The following is a 23,622-nucleotide window of genomic DNA, read 5'->3' as shown; positions in this document are numbered from 1 at the left end:
TTTTGATCCATCCATTAACAATCCAATCCAAATCCATCCAATCCATCCATTTTGCCACCCCTAGTTTTTTCTATTCCATTAAGGTGTAGGACATTTTTCTTTATTTCCTTGAACTTCATACTCTTCTTATGCCTTCCCTCTATACACGTTATATAGTTGAAACTTTTGATTTACAAAATACTTTTTCTGTGTTTTTTCTATTCCATTACATGTTCGACATTTTTTCTTTGTTCCCTTTAACTTCAAATGTATTCTTGATGGCTTTCTTCTACTTCTATGTTTTCTTAGGTTTTCATTCTATCAATGGCCATATCCTTTGAAAGCGTCAAAGACATTTTTGCAACAAAAAAGACTATGTAAGAATGTTGTTAGAGTCCACCATAAGTGAAAAATCATCTCCATAGCATTTTGAAATAATTCTTCTTGATAAAGAGGTGAACTAATTTTTATTCTGTAATGGTGTGGTTATTGTTATTAATTTTTTCGATTTTGTTATCCTTTTAAGCAATGTTGTTTATTTTTTTCTATAAATTGTATCCCTTTGACAATTCATGTTATTCCTCCATCTTATCCGCCTATTTAGTATTCACTTCCATATAAATGATATTCACTTCCATATAAATGATTGAGTTGCTCTAGAGCTATATAGCTATCATGATGTTAATGACCTTATTTACACTAATTACTTATTATACATAAATGTGATCTGTAACTTTTTGTTAGTTAGGAATTTGAATTTTTCTATGGCTTAAGATATAAATCTGTACACATTTCTATACTTTCGATAACAAAGAAAGATGTTAAATAACTTTTTTCACTCTTCCTTCTCTTTTTGTCAGGGTTCAGACAGCCACTGATATATAATTGTTTTTTTTGGCTATATGGATGGAATAGTTGCTTTGGTGTGGCCCGCTGTTCTTGGTCTCCATTCACTTTTTTCACTAGTATCTTTCATTTGTAATTACTTTTGTGATTTTAAAGCATTTTCCTTGACGATGTTCATGGAAATAGATATGTTATTATTCCAGTACAAAATTCTAGATATTAAAATTTAATTTTTTTTCTTGGTGCCAAATCTCAACCGTGTTTAATATTTTATACAAATGAAATGTTACTCTGTTTTAAGAACACATTTTATAAATTTATCAGAAAAAAAAAAGAGAAAAACCAATTAAAAAAATTTAAAAAACTAAAAACATTAATTAAAACTCATAGAGGTTGCAGTATTATTCTAAAATATTAGTTCTATTGTATGTGGAATTAAATCAAATCCAAAATCTAAGCCTACAATTTCAATCTATTCTAACTTTTTAGATAATATCGGAAAAAATAATACTATTATATCATGAAAATGAAAATTATACTATTATGTAGTGAGTGACTTAATAAATTATATAATATAATTGATTGATTGATATTCTAAATTAAATGTATGACACACATCAAATTTATCTTTTTCATATCATATTTTAAAAATTATCTGATTTTCACGTTTACTATCTATATTTAGTTATTAAAAAAGTAAAAAAAACTATTTATTATAATATCTATGATATTTTTATTCTATTTTAAAATATAATATATCATCTAAAATTATAAATATTATAACATATTAAAGATAAAATAAATGATATTAAATTTTATTTATGATAAATGAAAATGTAACAAAAATATTTTATTCATTTAATTGTATTTATGTTATTAAATATATAGTAAGTTATTAATTGAAATTTATATAATTAAATCAGTAATCATAAAAAAAAATTTGGTACAAAATGATCCTACAATATAAATGAATTAAATGAACTCTAATATAAATATTAATAGAATGAGGTATAAAATAATACGAGTCAAATACATTAAAAATTAAAGATTATGAAAGATAATGTATTATAAATGAAAATTGGTAAGAGTATAAAGTATAGTATTGTGATGTAGAATAAATACATAAGTAATGTATGACTTAAATAGTATTAAAATTGTATGATAATATGAATTAATCTTAATTATTTTATGATCACAAAAAATAAAACTAATATATAATTATTGATTCAAATATGAAAATTATATTTATTTAAAATTTTGATAAATTTTATTCTCTCCTAATATGAAAATTTTATGCAGCAAAAAAAAAAATGAAGTTATTGATAAAAATAATTAAATAATAATGGCAACAAGTTCATTATTGACTCAATTATTTGTGTAAATAATTCCAAATAAATATTTATATAAGAAAAAAAATAATATTATTGATTCAAAAATAATATTTATATATGAAATATTCTTAATTATTGTATGATCACAAAAATAAAACTAATATAATTATTGATTCAAATATGAAAATTATATTAATTTAAAATGTTAATAAATTTTATTTTCTCTTGATATGAAAATTTTATGCAATGAAAAAAAATGAATTTATTGATAAAAAAATGATAAAAAAAGGGGAACAAGTTTACTATTTATTCAATTATTTTTATAAATAATGGCAAGTCAAAAATAACATTTATATAGGAAAAAATAATACAATCGAATCAAATAATTTTTTATTTTTGAAAAAATTATAGGCAATAGTTTATTACATTTTAAAAATATATGTGCGTAATGGACCAGTGCCCGTACAAGCGCACATGTATCTATACTTAGGGGTGGCAAAACAAGCCGGTCGGTCCGTCTTATACCTATAAAAAAAAAGAACGGGACAGACAAGCCCGCCAAATAGAAATAGGCATGGAAATCTAGGCCGTCCCGCCAAGGTGACGGGTTTGCCTGCCAATTTTTTTCTTCATTTTTTTTAGTAGATTAATTAATTTTTTTTACATTTCAATTATATTTCTCACTTATTTTTTAGAACAATTTTCTATAAAGCATCTTTTTATTTTACTTAAAAATATTGCATACATTTATAAATAAATGTAAAAAATAAAATCATCCAAAGCTGTTATTGCTAGAATTAACTAAAAAAAGGATGGACATAAGGAGGGACGAACTGAACGAATAGGCTATGTGGATTTTGGAAGGCGGCGGACTTTGACAGGGCGGGTATTGGTGGGTGGCGGACCCAAAATCCCAATCCAAACCACCACTTTTTATGGGTATGCGAACCGACCCGACGGAACACACCCTGTTTTGTCACCGGATTATTGTGTTTTTGTACGATTAAAGAAATTTAGAGGAAATATATTTTAAATAATGTATGGATCCGAAACATCCAAAACATACTTATTTATGTTAATTAATATTTATTTATATAATTAAAATATTATTTTCAAGTACTATGTTATTAGTTGATATTTAAAAAATTAAATTATTGCATAAATATTATTATAAATAATATCAAAACGAATTTAATATTTACATACAAAAAAATATACGGCCGATCGAAATATTTGTATACATGAAAACACTATATTTATGCTCCGAATATAAATATGTTTTTTTTAATAATAATAATAATAATAATAATTTTTTTTTGGTTAAATAATTGTCTTTCTGTTTTTTCATTCTTATTACATTTTAGAAACATATGCGCGTATTGTATCAGTACCCGTGATACTATGCGAAGGGTGTCCGGATCATAATTTGTGCGAACCCACGAGTTATTACATTTTTTATATAATTAAAAAATAATTTTTTTAAAAAAAATAATAGATGAATCCAAACACGAAAATATGTATTGTTTTTTAATTATTTAAGTTACTAATATTTCTATTTTGGAATTAGTTACAATTTAAGATACAATATTTTTTAAGATAATATTTAAAAAATTAAAATATATGTTATTGTTGTAAAATAATTTTGTTTTTATTTTAAAAAATATGACTTTTTTTTTAAATAATAAACTATTTTCGTAAAATAATTTTGTTTTTCCTATTTATATTTTAAAAACGAAAACCTGTATACATCACATAAGTACTCGTGCGTAAGCATGAGTATCCCGCTAGTTTTAATTTAAAGAGACTTCGGTTGTTACAAATTAATAACTATATAAATAAATTTACTTTTAGCTTAATTAAATAAACTTTACTCGAGGCTCACCCCAAGTCAAGCTACTTTTAAAACCCTTATATTACACTACAATTATTTGGAATGCTTGTACTTTGTGGCGTTGGAGGTTTATTGAAAGAAAAAAAAAAGATAAGAATGTAATTTTAAAAAATATGAGCACCTCTTGTTCCATTTTCTTTTTATTTTTAAATCTTGGTATCTGACTAACGACCGATTAATTTAAGGGATCAATTCTACCGTCTATTTACAGAAAATTTGTTTAAAGTCCGAGCAAAACTTGGTATGATCTGACCTCATATGTATTATTTACATCGAGCGAAATTCGAATCTAAAACTTAAAAAAAAACACACTCTCAAGAGTCAAGACCCAAGCCTCAACTATTAGGCCAACCCATAGGATTTTTTTTCCTCTCTTAATTGCTTATCGAAAAAACTTCACTCCATTCCAAACAAAAGAAACCAAGTCTTTCTCTCCTAATTCTCTCTTCACAACTTCTATCAAACCAAACACACTACAAACAATCTCTTCACTGTTTGCTTCGCACATTTCGATTCTCGCCAAAAGCACAATTTCCCCACTCTTTGATCATTCTCAATTCCAAGGCCAAATTCCATCCAACCCTACGCACACAAATTCCCCTCAATTCATACATTGCAATTTCAAATCAATCCTTTGCCTCTAGGGTTCTTAATTTCTGAAGATTAACGTTATACTGAACAAAACCTTTTTTTGACACAACGGTACCGTTTTGGCGTTTACAGAAGTTGCCACGTGCTGAAAACGACAGCCATGGAAGTTAGAATTGGTGAGTATATGATGAAATTTAGAACCTTTGCTAGTTATTAATTTTATTATTATGCTTACGATAACAATAATTCCTAGATAAATGTTTTTCTGAAATTTTCTACAATTTAGGTAATGTTTTTGTTCTGTCGTAAATCAGCATTTGATTTTAAATCAAATTTTATATCTTTCATTTTTTATATGCGATTGGATTTAGAAATTGATAACTGATAGTAATTGATTCTTGATAGCGTCTTGATTTTCTTGAGTGAATTTGATTTTTATTTTGAGAAGCATATGAAAATGATGTATATATTGTTTATTTAAAATGTCTACAGATTCAAATACTGAGTCGGCTGAAATTGGGTTTGCCGCGAATCAGGGTAGAGAAGAGGAAGAGGAGGAAGAGGAAGAAGATGTGGACTTTAATCCTTTGTTCTTAAAGGAAACACTTTCTGATGCTTCATCGAGTTTGAGTTCTGAAGGTGATGGTTTGGGTGGTAATGTTGTAGATAGTGGGGTATCAATGGGTGTAGAGATGGAAAAGATTGCGACCAATGAGGTAATTTGTAGTGCGGTAGATTCGGAACATGGCGAGGAGGAAATTAGTTTAAGACCGTCGGGTATTATCTCTCAATCGGAGAGTGATAAAGAGAAGAACAATGAGTTGATTAGTGGTGCTAGTAATGGTTTTGGGACTGGAGGAATAAGTAACACTCCAACAAAATCCCAGGGTCCGATAGTAGATATAGATAATGAGGATGCTATTTGTATGCGTACTAGAGCTCGTTATTCGCTTGAAGGTTTTAGTCTTGACGAGCTTGAGACCTTTCTTCAAGAGACCGATGATGAGGATGATCATCAAAATGTTGATGATGAGGAAGAGTATAAAAAGTTTCTAGCAGCCGTATTACAGGGTGGAGAAGGTGATGATGGTGTTTCATCACATGTAAATGAAAACCATGATGATGATGACGAGGATAATGATGCAGACTTTGAGTTAGAGCTTGAAGAGTTGCTGGAGAGTGACGGGGATGAGAATGCAGCGGTAGAAAACCGAAAGAAGTGTGATGGTGCTGGACGACGGCCGGAGACTAGGCAAAATAAGCGCCGAAAGACCTCTTCCCAAAGTGAGAGAAGAACATTAGGACTGGCTAGCAGGCCACTCCGCCCCATTTTGCCTTGTTGGATTAATGGACACCTTGCTTCAAGAAATGGTTCGATGCCTGATGCTACTTTCAGCAATCAATCTTCTGCTTCAAGGAATGGTCTTGTTAATGGCTTTACTCCCCAGCAGATTGGTCAGTTGCACTGTTTGATACACGAGCATGTGCAACTTCTTATTCAGGTATTTTCTCTGTCGGTTCTTGAGCCTTCACACAAACAAGTAGCTTCTCAAGCTAAAACTTTACTTTTTGAGATGCTTCACAAACGGGATCAAGTATTAGCTTCAACCAGAACACCATATCCGGCTGTTTGCTTTACTCCCTATTTTTCCTGTACATCCGTGTCCAATGGAAAGTCCAACGCTGTCCCAGGCCAGTGCAACACAGAATCTGCTTCTACCCAAGATGCCATGAATGCGTGGTTTCCTCAATCCCATCAGACCCCTTCTGTAGGTTTGAATGGGCAAAGAAGATGTTTTCAAGATACTGACAGTTCTTTCTGGTTTCCTTTTGTAAAAGGCCCTGTGCAATCTGTTTTAGATGTTGCTCCTCTTAGTTTACTAAGAGGATATGTAGATGACATTAATTCCGGTAGGTCATATAAAATATTTTAAGTTTTCTTCATGCCTTTCCATTCTATATTGTTCATGATAACGAACTTTTTAATTGTTCAAGCATTTAATAGAAATTCCTTTTACAGATGCCCAAGAGTTTCGAAAGCGATTCATTGAATCTGGTTATGATCTAAGTATCGAAAAGGAACCTCTATTTCCTTTTTCTTCATCTGCTGCTGCAGCTAGCAATGAAGTTTCAAGTAGAACTATCTCTGGAGCAAATAATACAGTCTCATCTTCACCTGGTAAAGAACAACCTAAGAAATCATTTGCTGCCACGCTTGTTGAAAGTACCAAAAAACAGTCAATTGCTTTGGTACCAAAGGAAGTTGCAAACTCAACTCAAAGGTTTTTGGCCTTTTTTAATCCAGCATTATTCCCACACAAGCCACCCCCGTCAGCAGTTGTAAATAGGATGCTTTTCACTGATTCAGAGGATGAGTAAGTTGCATTCCTCCTCTTTGTGCTAGCCAACTATGTTAAATGATTTACACGTCTTGATTATGTTTACTTAGTACTAGAGTATTTATATTTCTCACACAAAAATGAAAAGATTTGTACAAATATTTATATACATGAGAGATGTGATCTAAATAGGAATGTAATCCTATCATGATCCTAAAGGATACTAACCACTCTTATTATAATCAATATCAGTATCTCAACACTCCCGCCCACTTCATACCCAAACATCTTATCAGTCACGTTTTCATACTCAAAAGGGAGGTATGAAAGCTTAATTTTTTCCTGGTAAGAAGTGGTTTGTGACTTTGAGCTCTTTTAAACACTTGACTCTAATGTTGGAGCTTTCGCTTTCACCTATCAAGGGTCAGGTGAAGTAGATGCAAGATTGATTTTACTTATGAGTTCTCCTTTTCAACTGTTCCTTCCATTAGTTAATAAACTTCTCTTATAAATATTTGTTCCAATTTTTTCTTCTTAGGATCTGTCTGTAATGTGTTTATTGCTGGGCTAGCAATCTATATACTAATATGTTTTGCATTTACTTAGACTGACATCATCTTTTTCCACGGTTTATCTCCATACTTCCATCTTTCCATTTATTTCCACTCCTGACTCTCCAACTGACAATATCATCCAAAAACGCATGCACTGAGGTATTACCATTTTCAGAACCATGAAAATGTATTGCAGACTGCCATTTCCAAAATGCCCTCCTTGCTGCCATTAATATTGTGGCCAACATTTTCTTTCATGCAAAATCCGCTTTTGTTCTACCATTGCACCGTATGACCACTTAATAATAGCAATATGTATCTGCATTTTCAGCATTTATTTATTATAATTGTATTCTCATTGTTTAAGACAAGCTCGTGGGGTTTACTGAAAGTATATATATTTTATTGCAGATTACTAGCCTTAGGGATATTGGAATATAATACAGACTGGGAAGCAATTCAACAAAGGTTTCTTCCCAGCAAGTCTACGCATCAGGTAACTATTATTGTTGACTAAATTTTACAACTGCGTATACACACCCTTCCCCACAAAGTTAAAAGGTAAAGAAAGAGCAAAGTAAATGAGTTAACATGTGACTGTACACAACAAGCTTTTTGGCTTTAGATATTCATTAGTAAATAAATACAGTAAAACTGTGCTTATAACTTTGGAAAGTTGGTTTTAATAATCGTCCTACAGGCTATATGGGTTTACTATACTAAAGTACTCATTGGTTGGGAATCAATTTTTAGTTGTGCAAATAGTGTCTTGTATAAACTTTCTTTTTAACTCTATATATTGTGCTATTATGTTGAGACCCAAGGTTCAGCGTTTCTGTTCTTGAGTAGGGCTGGATCAGCTGATCTGTGATATTGAAGTGTCAGCATGCTAATGATTTGCTGTCCCTAATTAACTAGCTTTTGAATTGAAACAAGATGTTTAGTTGAATAATAGTTCAGCAGTTTCATTATGGGGGTGAAATTTTGTTGCGTATCTAATATGGCACTGATTGGTCTGGTTACAGATTTTTGTCAGGCAGAAAAATCGTTGCTCTTCAAAGTCGTCAGATAACCCAATAAAGGTAAACATATATGCTTAATCCATATATAATCAAATGCAAGCCATATACGATCATTTTAAGTGACAACTAGAAACTGTTAAAGACAATAGGGCAATCATATGTACTCAAAATTTATATGCCTGAACTCAACTAATTTGAGATTCAAGTCACATGCTTGTCCTTCTGGGTTTTTTATTTAAAAAGAACCTATAAGTAAAACTATCTACAGAACTTAATATAATATTTAATTAATTGATTCTTTACACTATTTACCTGATTTTTCTCCATAGGCAGTTCGAAGAATGAAAACTTCTCCATTGACTGCAAAGGAGATAGCAGGCATTCATGAGGTAATTTATTCTACAGCACTTTGGATTTGAAAATTTTCTGGTAATTTGCATATAAGTTGCTAACGTGTACAAAAAACCAACAGGGACTTAAGCTTTATAAATCTGATTGGATGTCAGTATGGCAATATATTGTTCCACACCGAGATCCATTCTTGCTTCCCCGTCAATGGCGAGTTGCTCTTGGGACTCAAAAGTCTTACAAAACAGATGAATCAAAAAAGGAGAAGCGGAGATTGTATGAGTCAGAAAGAAGAAAGTTGAGAGCTACTACTACAATAGAATGTGGGCAACCTAGATCTGATAAAGAGGTTTATTACTGTCTGGAACTAAGAAACCTGTATATGAATTTATCTCTCAGGTCCTTCCTGCCCATGAGATGCCATTACAGTCATCTTAAATGTAGTTTTTCTTAACTGCCTGAATGGCTTTGGACGAATAACATTCAGATGCACAATATACAGTTTTTATTTACTTTTTTGCAATCTTGGCTCATACTTACACGCACTGTAAGTATATATAAGAAATTTGAAATCATCACGGTTTAATGCCGGCGTGCTTATAAATGTACCAATAGGTTTCCATACATGACACATGCTCACATTTGCACTGGCTAGTTCATCAATCATTGCAGTGGACAATGAGCCTATGGCTTAGTATGAGCATATAGATTATCTAGGCTTTTATATTTGTTTTTAAGGGATTGTAATTATCAGGTTTTGGATTTACTTTTGTGAGCTTTCTTTGGAACTTGATGCAGGATTTTGAGGCTGACATTGCTGATGGCATGGATTATTCAGATGTTCCTTACGTCCACCAGGCATTTCTGGCAGATTGGAGACCGGATGTGTCCACTCTTAATTATTCAGAACACATTTCCCCGGCATCTGTAGAAGCAAATCTTGGTCATGATTCAATTTCACAAAATATTCAGCTTTATAGAGGAATTAACAATAATGGTTTAAGTGGAAATGTTCAACATCAGAATGGTAGTTACCCAGCATTTCCATCTGTACATAAGCCTCCCCTGCCTTTTCACTCTACATCTGATTTTAGGAGTGGCATGAAAGGTGCTCCAAGTGAAACTATTCATAAAAACCCAGCTTATGGTGCGACCTCTAACTCCAAATACTACTGTCGGCCCTATCGGACTCGGAGAACAAATGGCGCTCGTATGGTGAAGTTAGCACCGGACTTGCCCCCCGTAAATCTTCCTGCATCTGTTCGTGTAGTTTCGCAAACTGCTTTTAAAGGTTTCCAGGGTGGAACATCTAAGATTTGTCCCCGTGGAGATGGTGTCCCAGTCACTGATATGAGAAAAGATAATTCTGTGTCCCAAGTTCCTCATAGTGAGAAAGTTATGGTTGATCACCGTGCAAAACATGCAAGACCTATGCCAAAAGACAGTGCGATACATTCTCAACTAGAAAGGTCTGAAACTTCCGAAGGCAGGTCTATTGTGGCAGAGAAAGCCACTTATGCTGATCTCCAAATGCATCCTCTTTTGTTCCAGGTCACTGAAGAGGGTAACACACCTTATTATCCATTTAAATTTAGTTCTGGTCCTTCTAGTTCCTTCAGCTTCTTCTCAGGAAGACAGCCACAATTAAATCTGAGTCTGTTCAATAGTTCACAGCAACAAGGGCGCATCGATCGTCCTAACACAACTACGAAGTCAAAGAATTCCTCATTAAGGTTGGGAGGCATTGATTTTCATCCACTTCTGCAGAAATCTAATGATACACAAGCACAAACTGGTTCTGATGCAATTCAGGCTGAGCCACTTGTTACTAATGGTGTGCCTGATAAAACTAATAGATCTTTTGACCTTAATGACAAATCCAATGAACTTGACTTGGAGATTCATCTAAGTTCTCTATCAGAAAGTGAGAAATCTATGAAAAGTATACAGCTAAAGGAACATGATACTATAGAGTCTCAGAAAATCGCAGCTAGTTGTGCAACGGCAACGGATGCTCCAATTTGTCAGCAGAGTGATAGAATTCCTTCACCCAGAGATTGCGAACTTGCTTCAAGTCCCCCTTTGGTCGTTCCTGATGCTAACATTACCGGATATGATGTAGATGATGTTGTTGAACAGTCTCATCCTGAGATAGTGATGGAGCAAGAAGAGTTAAGCGATTCCGAAGAAGATATTGAAGAGCATGTCGAGTTTGAGTGTGAGGAGATGGCTGATTCTGACGGAGAGGATGGCTCGGGATTTGAACAAGCTCTTGGGGTTCAAAATCAGGTAGCTGCTTTATGTTGCAGTTAGTTTAGCTTAGATTTAGTTGTGTGAGACTCTGTATGTACAATTTATGTTACAAATTTCAATTTCAATATTGAGGCGAAATGCATTTTACAAAATGTCAATAATGGAGATAAATATCACAAATCGTTTATACAGTTTTATTTTATTTTTTTAACTTTAACCTTCTCTTATTTAGTTTTTTGTTGGAAATTCCACCTTCATTATGGTCTGCCCCTAGCCGCCTAATTGCGGCTTATGAGTTTCCTTCATTGCACCCTCAAACACCTTCATTGTGTTGGGTATGAAGGGGTTGATTTAGTCTCACATTGCCTAGAGATATGGTATGTGTTTATGAAGTTTGGACAACCCTCCCTTTATAAACCGGTTTTGTAATTGAGTTAGGCCCAACTCAAATTCCAAGAGTTTTTATGTTGAACCACTAATTAGTAATTATTAATTTTCTTGTTGGTTTTCAGCATGTGGTCCTCACTGCTTAGCATTAAAATCTACTTTCTTGTCTTGAATTTAATAATCTGTCAAAAATTATTTTGTACAACTATTGTGAGACTGCCTATCCATGTCTTTCCAAGTTTGACTCTGTTATTTGTTTCTCCTGCACGGCCCTTGCATTGGAAGGTAATTAGCCAGTCAATGGCAGCATGATAGTTCTTTATTTAAGCAGACAGATTTGAAATTCATTTTATCATTGTGAAGTTCTCGGCCTTACTTCGACCCATGTTTAAACTCAAAAGGCCCACATATAATTTACTCCCTCCGTAACGATTTATAAGCATTAAAAAGTTTAAATTTTTGTCTTTTTTGGAATATGTTTTTATAGGAATATGTAAATACAATTCTAATTGGTTGCTATTTATTGAAAAAATGAGAGAGAAAGCAAATTAAATGCAAGCATTTAATTTTAGAATGAAATGCTTAAATGAAATAAAGTTGACGTTTTTTGCTTATATTTTGTAACAAGAAAAATGTGTGTTTGACTTTGACAAACATTTTTCTTATTAAAAATGTGTGTTTGACAAAAATGTGTGTTTGCTTATATTTTGTGTTTGTCAAAAAAAAAAGAAAAATGTGTGTTTTTTGGCCTATAAATCGCTACGGAGGAAGTATTTGTTATACATGTAAATTCATCTTCCTTTATGCAAATTCTCTAATTTCAACTTTTACCTGTGCTTTAATTCAAATGTTTTTCATTAATCTATTAACTAATTGTTTCTGTTGCTTCTTGGTTCATTCCCATCTGATGCGAATCTTATTCTGTTGAATAACCTTTATGCTGGGTGGTGGTTGGTCATTTCTCTTTGCTTTATAGTATTGTACCATTCAACTTTTTAACCGAGCTTTAATTCACATGTTTTTCATCTATCTATTAACTATTTGTTTATGTAGCTTCTTGGTTCATTATCTGACGCGACGTGAATCTTATTCTGTTGAATAACGTTTATGCTTGGTGTTTTTTTTTTTTTTGCTTTATAGTGTTGTACCATTCAGCACCTCATTGATATATTCTTGGTTAATATTCAAAAATATATATTTTTCTTCCCTTATAATCTTGATTTATCTTTGTTTTAGTTTGAGTGTGAGGAAATGGCTGATTCTGAGGAAGAGGATGGTTCAGGCTGTGAACAAACTTCTGAAGTACAAAATAAGGTATTTGCTTTATTTTTTTCAAAGTTTTGTTTTAATAGTCTGTGTGTATGCTTTTATTGCATTACATTATATATTATGTTATATAGATATATTTAATATTCAGGGAAGATATATTTTACAAATTTCAACAATGGTGAGAGATAGCAGTAGTACAAATCTTCTCTTATATAGATATTGATTTTTTAATGTTTTCTTCAACTTCAATCTTCCAAATGCAAAACTAAATATTTTTTGTATAGCGAAATTCATGTTGAACGACCGATTATTAATTTTCAATGTGGGTTTTTTATAGATATAGTGTTGTACCATTCAGCAATTCATGTTGAACCACCGTTTTTTGTATAACTAAATATGTTTTATGATGGTTTGTGGTTCTTACTGCTTACTATGAAAAATCTTTTTATATCTCATAACATCTTCATATTATGTTAAAGTATGTTTGGTAATCGGTGAAGCTCAATTTTTGTTTGGTTTTCTATTACTATTTTATTTTGCGGTGCATTATTTTCGTGTAAGCTGTAACAAGCTTAGTAAACCTTAGCATGAGGGGGAGTATTAGAATATTATAAAATATCTTTTAATATATTGATATCATCTTAAAATATCTGAATTTATCTCTTGGGATTAGTATGTTATCTCAAAATCTTAGACTATCTCTTAGAACATAGTTTCCATATCAATTGGTTATTATTGTGATTTGTTTCTTGATTTATTTGTTAGGATGAAGAGACCTGTATCCCTATAAGTTAGGGATACTATTTAGTCTTTTGTTTTCACCAAAAATAAATAAAAATTAGTCTTTTGCATATAGATAGTATCCAATTATTACCAATAATATTCAAAGTTCTTATTAGTTCTCTCATCTTTTCATCATAAAACCCATAACTTCACCAAGTTGAATTGTTTAACATGATAAGTACACTTTTTTAGCCTGCAATTATAGGGCATCTGTGATATCATGTTATTTAAGACTACCCTTGACATGTCTTCCACGATTGTCTATGTTATTCATCTTCCTTCATAAAATTTTCTAATTTCGACTTTTGCCTCATCCTCTAATAGATGTTTTTCATCATTTTATCAACAATTTGTGTTTGTTGCTTCTGTTCCTTACTCTCTGGTGCCAATCTTATTCTGTTGACTAAACTTTATGCTATGTGTTGGTTGATCATTTCTCTGTGCTTACAGAGTTATAGTCTTGAACCATTCAGCATTTCAATTCCCCACTTTTCTTTATATGCTAGTTTGTATTCTTAGGTAGTTTTTCAAAATATATATATTTTCTTCCCTCATAACCTTCCTTTTTAACTTTGTTTTGTTAGGTGGTCCCAAGAGCCAATTCTGATATCCAAGTTGATTCTAGTCCCCCTACAAATAATGCTTTGCCGAATACGGCTCTGAGTAGTATGGGAATGGATGACAAAAGTAGTTCGTCGTGGCTAAGTTTAGACTCAAGTAGATCAGAAACTCCTGTACTATCAAAGGCCGTGCTTCAGCGGGTAACAACTGGTGAAGGTTCTGCTTCCGGAAACTTCAAAATTTTTGGTAAAGCAGTCGCAAAAGAGGGACATAATGTAGACACTGTACAACCGTCAAGCCTAGTTCCTCGTGTGGTTAACACACCACGAAAACTCAGGAAGCGGCGTAGCAAATTGAACGCAAATATAGGATTGACCATTAAAAAAAACAAACCATGATGATAATGGTGAAGATGATTTATTTTAATTATCTGGCAAGTCAAGTGCAACTTGGATTCGTTGTTAAGGAATTCAGGATATGGTGGAAGTGATAAAGACTTTTGAGTTTTGATTGATGCAGCATGCAACCATCTAAACTATGAACTAACTGTGCTTTTCTGTTGATGTTCATCGTCGTCTAATATCATTGCAATTGCTGGATAGCAGTTAATCAAAGGTTAAGTGCTACCGGATTAAGAAATTGACAACAAATTTTCCCTTCTCTTTATCCTTTAATGAAGATCCTTCAAATTTTCAAGGTAATCTGAAGAATTGGGACTTTAGATTTGTATAGTTACTGGCAAGGGTTCAAATGTAAATATGTTGAGAAATGATGCCAAAATTGATCTTCATTGGGTCATGTTCACTGGATAATATTTAAAAACAAGTTAGTTCATGTTGGAACTACTAAATTGTATAGAGCTTGTTCACTAATTTTGATCTCCCAACAAGTAAGATCCAAAGACTTGCCAAGAACTTATTTGCCATAGCTTTTGCTGTAATTATAGTTCACCCATTAACCATTTACTGTACCTGAAATATCAACTCGGAATGTCCATGATATTATTTGTATGTAACTTTTTAACCATTCATGTGTTTAAAGTGTTAAAATTCTAAACATGTCTTTGCCTTATTTCTTGTCATAGATCATGATTATGAATGCATATTTGAATCTATATCGTAAGACGGTTAAAATCATAGTTAATCGTGTTCAACGAATGATATTAATCGTCACCGAATTTAGTTAACAACAAATTTAAACTATAGTAACCATATAATTTTCTGTCAAAAAAAGGTGTTTACTGTGTAGAGTTACTAAGTGCAGAAGGAATCAGCATTCGAACAGCCGCATATACCCTCAGACAACACAGCAGCCACATCAGATTGGTCCCACAAATGAAAATCTACTCTTACTACTATCTCCAACCAACACTTCAAAATCGTTATCTCAAAACCTCATCCACTTCCTTTCATTCCCTCCACTCATTCACCACCTCTTAGTTTGATCCTAATACAGATCAGAAAAACAACACACACAACACATTAACATGAGTACAAGATAAGACATCACAAAACCAAAAGATCCACACACATCACCCTCTCTTTCTCTCTCTGCTGTATTCTGCAGAACTTGCAACAATGTCTTGCTCCAATGTCACCATGTTAGTCTCCTCCAAACCTTCATTACCTGATGCTTCCAACCTCTCCTTCCGTTCTGCTCTCAACCCTTTTCAGCTTCCTTCACAAAACTCATCATCTTCATGCACCCCTTCAAGGCCCACCTCAATCCAGTGTAGTCTCAGAGATCTCCGAAACCGTATCGATTCCGTCAAAAACACTCAGAAGATCACCGAGGCAATGAAGCTTGTCGCTGCTGCTAAAGTCAGAAGAGCTCAAGAAGCTGTGGTGAATGGCAGACCTTTCTCAGAGACACTTGTTGAGGTTCTTTACAGCATCAATGAACAGCTTCAAACCGACGATATCGAAGCCCCTCTAACTAAGCTTAGACCGGTGAAGAAAGTTGCTCTCGTCGTTTGCACGGGTGATCGAGGTCTCTGTGGTGGATTCAACAATGCAGTAATTAAAAAAGCTGAAGCTAGAATTGCTGAGTTGAAAGATCTTGGTCTTGAGTACACTGTCATCAGTGTTGGTAAAAAGGGTAACTCTTATTTCCTTCGTAGACCTTATATACCTGTTGATAGGTTTCTCGAAGGTGGATCACTTCCTACTGCTAAAGAAGCACAGACCATTGCTGATGATGTTTTCTCACTTTTTGTTAGTGAAGAAGTTGATAAAGTTGAACTTTTGTACACTAAGTTTGTGTCACTAGTGAAATCTGATCCTATAATTCACACTTTGCTTCCACTCTCACCAAAAGGTGAAATCTGTGATATCAATGGAAACTGTGTTGATGCTGCCGAGGATGAGCTTTTCAGGTTGACAACAAAAGAAGGAAAGTTAACCGTTGAAAGAGATGCTATTCGTTCTAAGACGCTTGATTTTTCGCCAATTTTGCAGTTTGAGCAGGATCCTGTTCAGATTCTCGATGCACTTTTGCCGCTTTATCTCAACAGTCAAATCTTGAGGGCGCTGCAGGAATCACTTGCCAGTGAGTTAGCTGCTAGAATGACTGCTATGAGTAGTGCTTATGATAATGCGGTTGAGTTGAAGAAGGATTTGTCAATGGTTTACAATAGGCAACGTCAAGCGAAGATCACTGGTGAAATTCTCGAAATTGTTGCTGGAGCCGATGCTTTGACATAGAGTGTATTATATGGTAATTATAATGAAAATTTCCCTCTCATTTTATATATGCTTGTATAAGACTGCTATGCTATGCATGCAATTGTTGCAATTTTATTGTCTTTTCTTAATGTGCAAACTTTGTGCACTAAGGAAACTGCAATTTAATCTGAAAAAGACTCACTTTTTGTTCAGTTTTTCTGTTTCCTTCTAAATTTCATATATGTATGTAATAACAGATTTGTATAAATAATATTCAGAGAGTTCTCTGTGTTAATTTGTTCTGTATTATATATACTATGGCCATGGTTGTAGTCTGATATTCTATAAATGTGCCACAAATTGTTCTACTGCAATGTGGTAAATGTGCATTGATATTTTGACAGATAAACGATTTGAGTGAGGAAGTAACCCTCTCATATTGAAGGCTTATTTGAGATTATCTACGGACATAAACGCTAGTAAAACTCTGTTTGAGAGAGTTTATGAAAACAACTTATGACATGATTAGTTGTTTGTGTGTATTTACAACGGAATTAGTACAAATCGAATTTATAGGAAACCTATTGGTAGATGAAGCTGCAAAACCAGAGTGATTAAGTAGGCTAGAAACTTATAGAGGTTGTCATTGTCAAGCAATCCTTTGAGAAGATTCTCATTGGAAGCTTGATATTTGAGAAAACATACATTAGGATGGAATTCAAAATAGACTTGATTATGCTTAGCAAATTGAGTAACACTTAGAATATTTTTTATAATATTTTAAAATTTTGTATTTTGGAGAATTGAATTTTGTAAATCCAGCTGAAAGAATATACAAACCTTGACAATTGTCAATAATGATTGAATTTAGGGCTTCCAATGGTCACAAATGATGGATGTTGTGAGGATTAGAGGTTAGATGTTGTTAGGATATTATAAGAGTGTGAGTCAAAAGAGGAGGAAGTGTTAGTGGAAGTGAGACACTAGAGAGGCCTAAAGTGTAGAGTTTATGAGAAAAAGAAAAAGAAAAGAATGGATATAACTAACAGATAAAAGGAGATTATCTTTATGAAGGGTTGTTTTTATTTTAAGTATGCAGTTGTTGGATGGTTAAGAATTAATACGAGAATAATGTAAGCGTAGTAGAGATGAGGATGTTGTGTTGGATGTGACGTAAGATTAGATAGGATAGGATTAAAAATGAGAATATTAGATAATGTGTTGGGAGTAACACCTATAGTAGAGAAGATGGTAGAAAATAGGCTTAGATGATTTAAGCATGTAGAGAGAAGACATGTAGATTATGTTGTAAGAAGAGTAGATCAGATGAAGAGAAGTCAAACAATTAGAGGGAGAGGAAAAGCTAAAAAGACCATAAGAGAAGTTATTAAGAAAGATCTCGGGATTAACAATTTGGATAGAAACATGATTCTGAATAGAACATTATGAAGCAAGTTGATTCACGTAGCCGATCCCACTTAATATAGGATAAGAATTAATATAGGATAAGGTTTGGTTGGTGTTAGGGAGTTATGTCATATGTTGTATTTTAAAAATAAGGAAAAATACTTTTTTTGGTCTCTTATGTTAACCTCGGGTTCATTTTGGTCCGTTAATTTCAAAAAGTGTCATATTGGTCCCTTAACTCTTCAAAAGGTGTCATTTTAGTCCTTTTTGTCACATTAGCGACAGAAAAACTCAAAAATCGATTGCTAAATCAGTCGCTAATATGACAAAAAGGACTAAAATGACACCTTTTGAAGAATTAAGGGACCAATATGACACTTTTTGAAGTTAAGAGACCAAAATAAACCCCGAGGTTAACATAAGAGACTAAAATAGATATTTTTCCTAAAAATAACGGTTTTGTGGAGCATATGTTTTGGATTGTTGTTGTCTTTATCTTATAATAAATCAAATTTTGTCTTTGTGTTCTCTGTTCTAGTAAATTGGTATGACCTACTATTGTTCATGCCACTAAAAATGGGAGAGAGGCTTATTGAGGTTGAGTCACGTTTAGAGCGTGTTAAAGAGAGCATCGTTATGAAAGAGTGAATTCTCGAGGAAACACATCAGGTGTGTGAATCTCCTTAAACAAAATCTCCCAATTGAAAATTTAGGGACTTCATCGTCTTAGGATGAATTTTGTTTGTCAACAAAGAAAATGGAATTACCATCATTTAAGAGTGATGATCAAGTGTCATGGATTACATGTGCAGAAACATATTTTGAAGTGCAATGTAGTTTTGAGGACATTGGCGTTCAATTAGCCAAATTGAGTATGGAAGACCCCATAATTCACTAGTTCAATTTATGGAAGGATTCCACAAAGGAACTAACTTGGACTAATTTTATGAAGGCTTTGACTATGAGATTCAAAGTGGAGCGCTTGGAGAATGATTGTGTTTTAGCAAGTATACTAAATCGATTTATGGAAGGATTCCACATAGGAACTAACTTGGACTAATTTTGAGGAGGCTTTGGGTGTGAGATTCAGAGTGAAGTGCTTGGAGACTGATTGTGATTTTAACAAGTATATTAAATCGTTGAAAGTTTAGAAAACGGTAAAGCTACCAAAAGTCAAACTCAAATAAAACTAATATTATTGAACTTTAATTTTATAGTCAGTTGTGTGAATAGAAATTAGTTTGTTCCTATTGTTCCTTGTAATAAATCAATTTTCTGATTTGTTCTCATTACATGTAACTATTTAGTGTAATTACCTGTATAGCCCTATAAATTCTATTTATACAAGAAATAACAATGACATAAAACCAAGAATTATTAATATGGTATCGGTAGGTTTTCGATCAAACATGTGAGTTTTAGGTTAATCTTGGCTTTATTCGGCGGCACCCCATTGGGTTGCTCTGAAAATCATCTCGGTTCTCGGTAATCTCTTCTAAGTTAGTGATTGTGATCTCTGATACTTAGAATCGTTTCTAGAATTCGTTCTTGGTAGTGCTCACAAGTTGCAATTTCGTTGTTTCTCCTTGTTTGCAAATCGTGTTCGGTTTGGTCGTGATCTCGTCTCGGTGTCGGCAAGTATTCTTATTCGGTGTCCGCAAGCATTTGTTAGGGCTTACACGTTTGTTTTGTTTCATTAGTATTCTTAAGCAACTGTTACGTGCAGCCGTAGTTTGTTACACTTCTTGGTAGTGCACATTAACCAAGAAATAATATTTAAAAAAAAAAAACATTGGTACGTGGGGGGCTGCACCTCAGTTTTTTGTGTTCAAGTCTTTTTATGGCCAATATTTCTTCTATGGCTTCCAAAAATGAAATAAATTGTATTTGTGTTCGTTTTACCAAAAAGAATTATTCTGCTTGGGAATTTCAATTTCAGATGTATGTCAAAGGAAAAGGATTATGGAGTCACTTGGACGATGTCTCTTTGGCATCGATAGAGACAACTAACTTTGATGCATGGGAAATAGAAGATTCTCAGATTATCACTGGGATTCTCGGTACTATTGATCCTCACATGATTAATAATTTGTAATATTTTTCTACTGCTCAAGAAATGTGGAACTACTTGAAGCGTATTTATAACTGTTGGGTGGGGATTTCGTTTGGAAAGAATATCCTTGGAAGAGTTACAAATCGAAGGAAGATGGTTACTGATGACCATTTCTGAGTTTAAAAATGGCTACTGATGGCCATGTTTCGAGGATGTTGGTTTGAGTTGGAATAAAGATGGTTAGACTTGGAGCTAATTCAAAGAGGAATATCTTTAAAAGACTTAAACGTGTTTGCGAAATACGTAAAGTACTGAGGCTGAACGTGTCTTCGTGGCATTCTCGATTCTGGTTGCGTTGCCACGTGTCGAAAGAAGATTCAGGCGGGATGATTTGAATTTCGAAGTAGTTTGTGTAACCGCAAAAAGACAGATGGCATCCCAGGGTTTTCTTGTGGGCAACGTGGCATTAGATTAGTATAGGACCGTTAGGGTCGAAATTAGTATAAATAAGGGTCTTAATGTTGGGATTCCGTGTGTTCATTTTGTACAAATCACTCAAGTATCAAGTGTTTAGAGAACGAGTTCGCTGAGAAATGTACGTATGACACCAACATCAATTTAAATACATTTGTGTTTTCCTTTATTCAAGTATCTTTTCATTATTACTGCTTCCATTTACTTCCTGTTATTTATCTTCTTACAATTTCTTTCGTTGCGTCTAAACTTTCATTTCGAGTAGGGATGGCAAAAAAACCCATACCCACGGATATCCGCGGATAAAATCCGTCACGGGCACGGGTTGGATAGCTTAAAGGATATCCATGGGTATTATAAACGGATATTTAGTTACCCGTTTACTTACGGGTACGGATACGGATTTGATGGTATCCATACCCGCGGGTATCCATATCCGTTAATAGTGATTAAAATCACTTAAATATCCTTTTAAAATTAGTATACTTGAATATCTTTTCAACATCAATATTCATTATAAGATGCTTTTGAATTTAATATAGTAATTGTATAACACATACTTTTCCATTAATAAAAAGATAAATTTTTATTTAATATATAAAAAATTAGTAAATTTCAATTAAAAAAAGTATCCATGGATATCCGTAAATACCCACGGATATTTAAAATATCACGGATACCCACCCGGCAGATATCCACACGGGTATGGGGCGGATATGGATATCATTTTTATTAAACGGATGGGTAGCGGAAGACTAGTATCCGTGCCCATGGATATCCATTGCCAACCCTAATTTCGAGGCACTTTACATTCCTGCATTTTACATTACTGCATGTTATATTTCTGCACTTTACTTTTTATGCAATTTACATGCTTCTATTTATGTTTCTTTGAAAGTTGTATTAACTCGTATGACCAGTGTTGTTTCAAGTGAACATTCATAAGATCGAATCACAAAACAAGTTTTTCTCGAAGTCAGAACAGGCAAACATGAATCAAATCCTTTCAAAAGACATTTGTTTGACTATGTCCTAGGATCAATCTAGTCGATCCTGCGAGTAACCAAAGTATATTTTATAGTTTGGAGGACTAGCGGTTATTTACTGGAAATCACCGTAAACAAATTGGCACGCCCAGTGGGACAGTGTCAAACAGATTGTTATTAATTGATTGTTTTGTTTTGTCTAGAAAATATCAAGACCTTGTATGAACCTTAGGAACTGTAAATTAACCAACAGTGCACAACCGGTTCCTAAACGAAGGTACAACAAGAAAATGGTCAATGTGACCAGTGGAGGGGGAAATCAAGATCCCCCACAAGGGTCAGGAACATTAGCGACAAATTCTACGCACGTTTCGACTTCTACTCAAGAGGCGCAGGCTATACCAGTTTCGACAGGATCTGAACCCATAGGTAGTTCCCAGGCGATACCCGCAAATACTACAGGGACAACAGAGACTGTACCCGTTTCGAGTTCGACCACCGCGCCTCCAATCATCAGCGCAAGCGAGATACCACCTTTCTCGACAAAAGCTGCAAGTTAGTTATTTTCCCCAGGACCATCATCGACTTTCGAAGGTTGGAGACCCAACAATCCATATGGAATGCCATATTCATATATGACAGAATTACGAGGATCAGGGCCTACATACACTAAAACTAACCCGACGACATTTTCGCCGAATGTCAGTTCGATAGGTCGAAGCGCACAGAATACTGGCTTCTCTGCCCAAGTACCCCCTTTTACCACAAGTAGTCAAGCAGCATTTCGACAGGAAATGGATCCAAGTAACCATGATATGTTAGGAACTCTTGCTAAAGAATTGGGCTCCATCTTGAATCCGTTAGCAACAAACATTGCCAGGACTAACCAGGATAATGTGGAAACTTTCCAAAAAATATCATCTCAAATAAATCAAATGGCAGATTTTTTAGGAGTTCCACAAAATAGACGAAGGAACAACCAATCAACTTATCAGGAAGGGGAACCCATTCTAGAACAAGTTCGAGCCATTGCACCGCCACCTAGACCAACACCAGTCGAACAAAACCAAGTGATAGACTTAGAAACTCGAAGTCAAACGACTAACGTTGGCCAACAAGCAGTTGCCCAGCAACAGCCTAATCTAGTTATAGTAAGAAGAAACGAACATCCTGACGAAGTGGTCCATAGGGTTAGGAGAGACAATTTGGCAACAGAGAACAATCTCACTGCCATGATAGAGAGAATAATGGCTAACAATGGTCTTAATACCGGGCTTCGACGCCCAAATTATACATCCCCAATAGCAGAATATATCATGCAAACAGAATTGCCAAGGGGTACCAAAGTACCAAAATTTACTAAATTTTTAGGGGACACCAATGAGTCTACCGTGGAGCACATAGCCAGATATCTGACGGAAGCAGGGGATCTAGCAGGGAACGAAGACTTAAGGATTAAATACTTCCCTAGTTCGCTAACAAAAAATGCTTTTGTTTGGTTCACTACGTTGCCCCCAAATTCCATAGATGCATGGGCACACTTGGAGAGATTATTCCATGAACAATTTTACATGGGTCAAACCAAGATAAGTCTGAAAGAATTGGCTAGCATCAAGAGGAAGTTCACGGAGTCTATAGATGATTACTTAAACAGGTTCCGTTTTTTGAAATCAAGATGCTTCACGACTGTCCCAGGGCATGAATTAGTTGAAATGGCTGCAGGTGGTCTAGATTATTCAATTCGAAAGAAACTGGATACTCAATACCTAAGAGATATGGCCCAATTGGCAGACAGGGTTCGACAAGTCGAACGATTAAAAGCAGAAAAGGCCAGAGCAAGTGAAAGTTATAAGAAGGAGAGAGTAGCATACGTCGAAGCAGACGA

At 34.0% G+C, this 23,622-nt stretch overlaps 2 protein-coding genes across 2 annotated transcripts; both read left to right on the top strand.

Moving 5' to 3' along the window:
- Positions 1-4,467: 4,467 nt before the first annotated feature.
- Positions 4,468-15,026, top strand: LOC131595443 (uncharacterized). The gene is made up of 10 exons (XM_058867789.1): positions 4,468-4,814; positions 5,131-6,549; positions 6,659-7,013; positions 7,943-8,027; positions 8,557-8,613; positions 8,883-8,942; positions 9,026-9,250; positions 9,700-11,190; positions 12,778-12,855; positions 14,178-15,026. The coding sequence occupies exons 1-10, from the start codon at positions 4,799-4,801 to the stop codon at positions 14,550-14,552; spliced, it is 4,161 nt and encodes a 1,386-aa protein (XP_058723772.1). The 5' UTR covers positions 4,468-4,798; the 3' UTR covers positions 14,553-15,026.
- Positions 15,027-15,571: 545 nt separating this feature from the next.
- On the top strand, positions 15,572-17,029 carry LOC131595444 (ATP synthase gamma chain, chloroplastic). Its single transcript, XM_058867790.1, has one exon. The coding sequence runs from the start codon at positions 15,732-15,734 to the stop codon at positions 16,854-16,856; it is 1,125 nt and encodes a 374-aa protein (XP_058723773.1). The 5' UTR covers positions 15,572-15,731; the 3' UTR covers positions 16,857-17,029.
- Positions 17,030-23,622: the final 6,593 nt, after the last annotated feature.

This window comes from Vicia villosa, linkage group LG4 (genome assembly GCF_029867415.1).
Source record: "Vicia villosa cultivar HV-30 ecotype Madison, WI linkage group LG4, Vvil1.0, whole genome shotgun sequence".
Lineage (NCBI taxonomy): Eukaryota > Viridiplantae > Streptophyta > Magnoliopsida > Fabales > Fabaceae > Vicia > Vicia villosa.
Note: the sequence above shows the minus strand (reverse complement) of the source record. Positions and strands in the feature narration are given on the sequence as shown.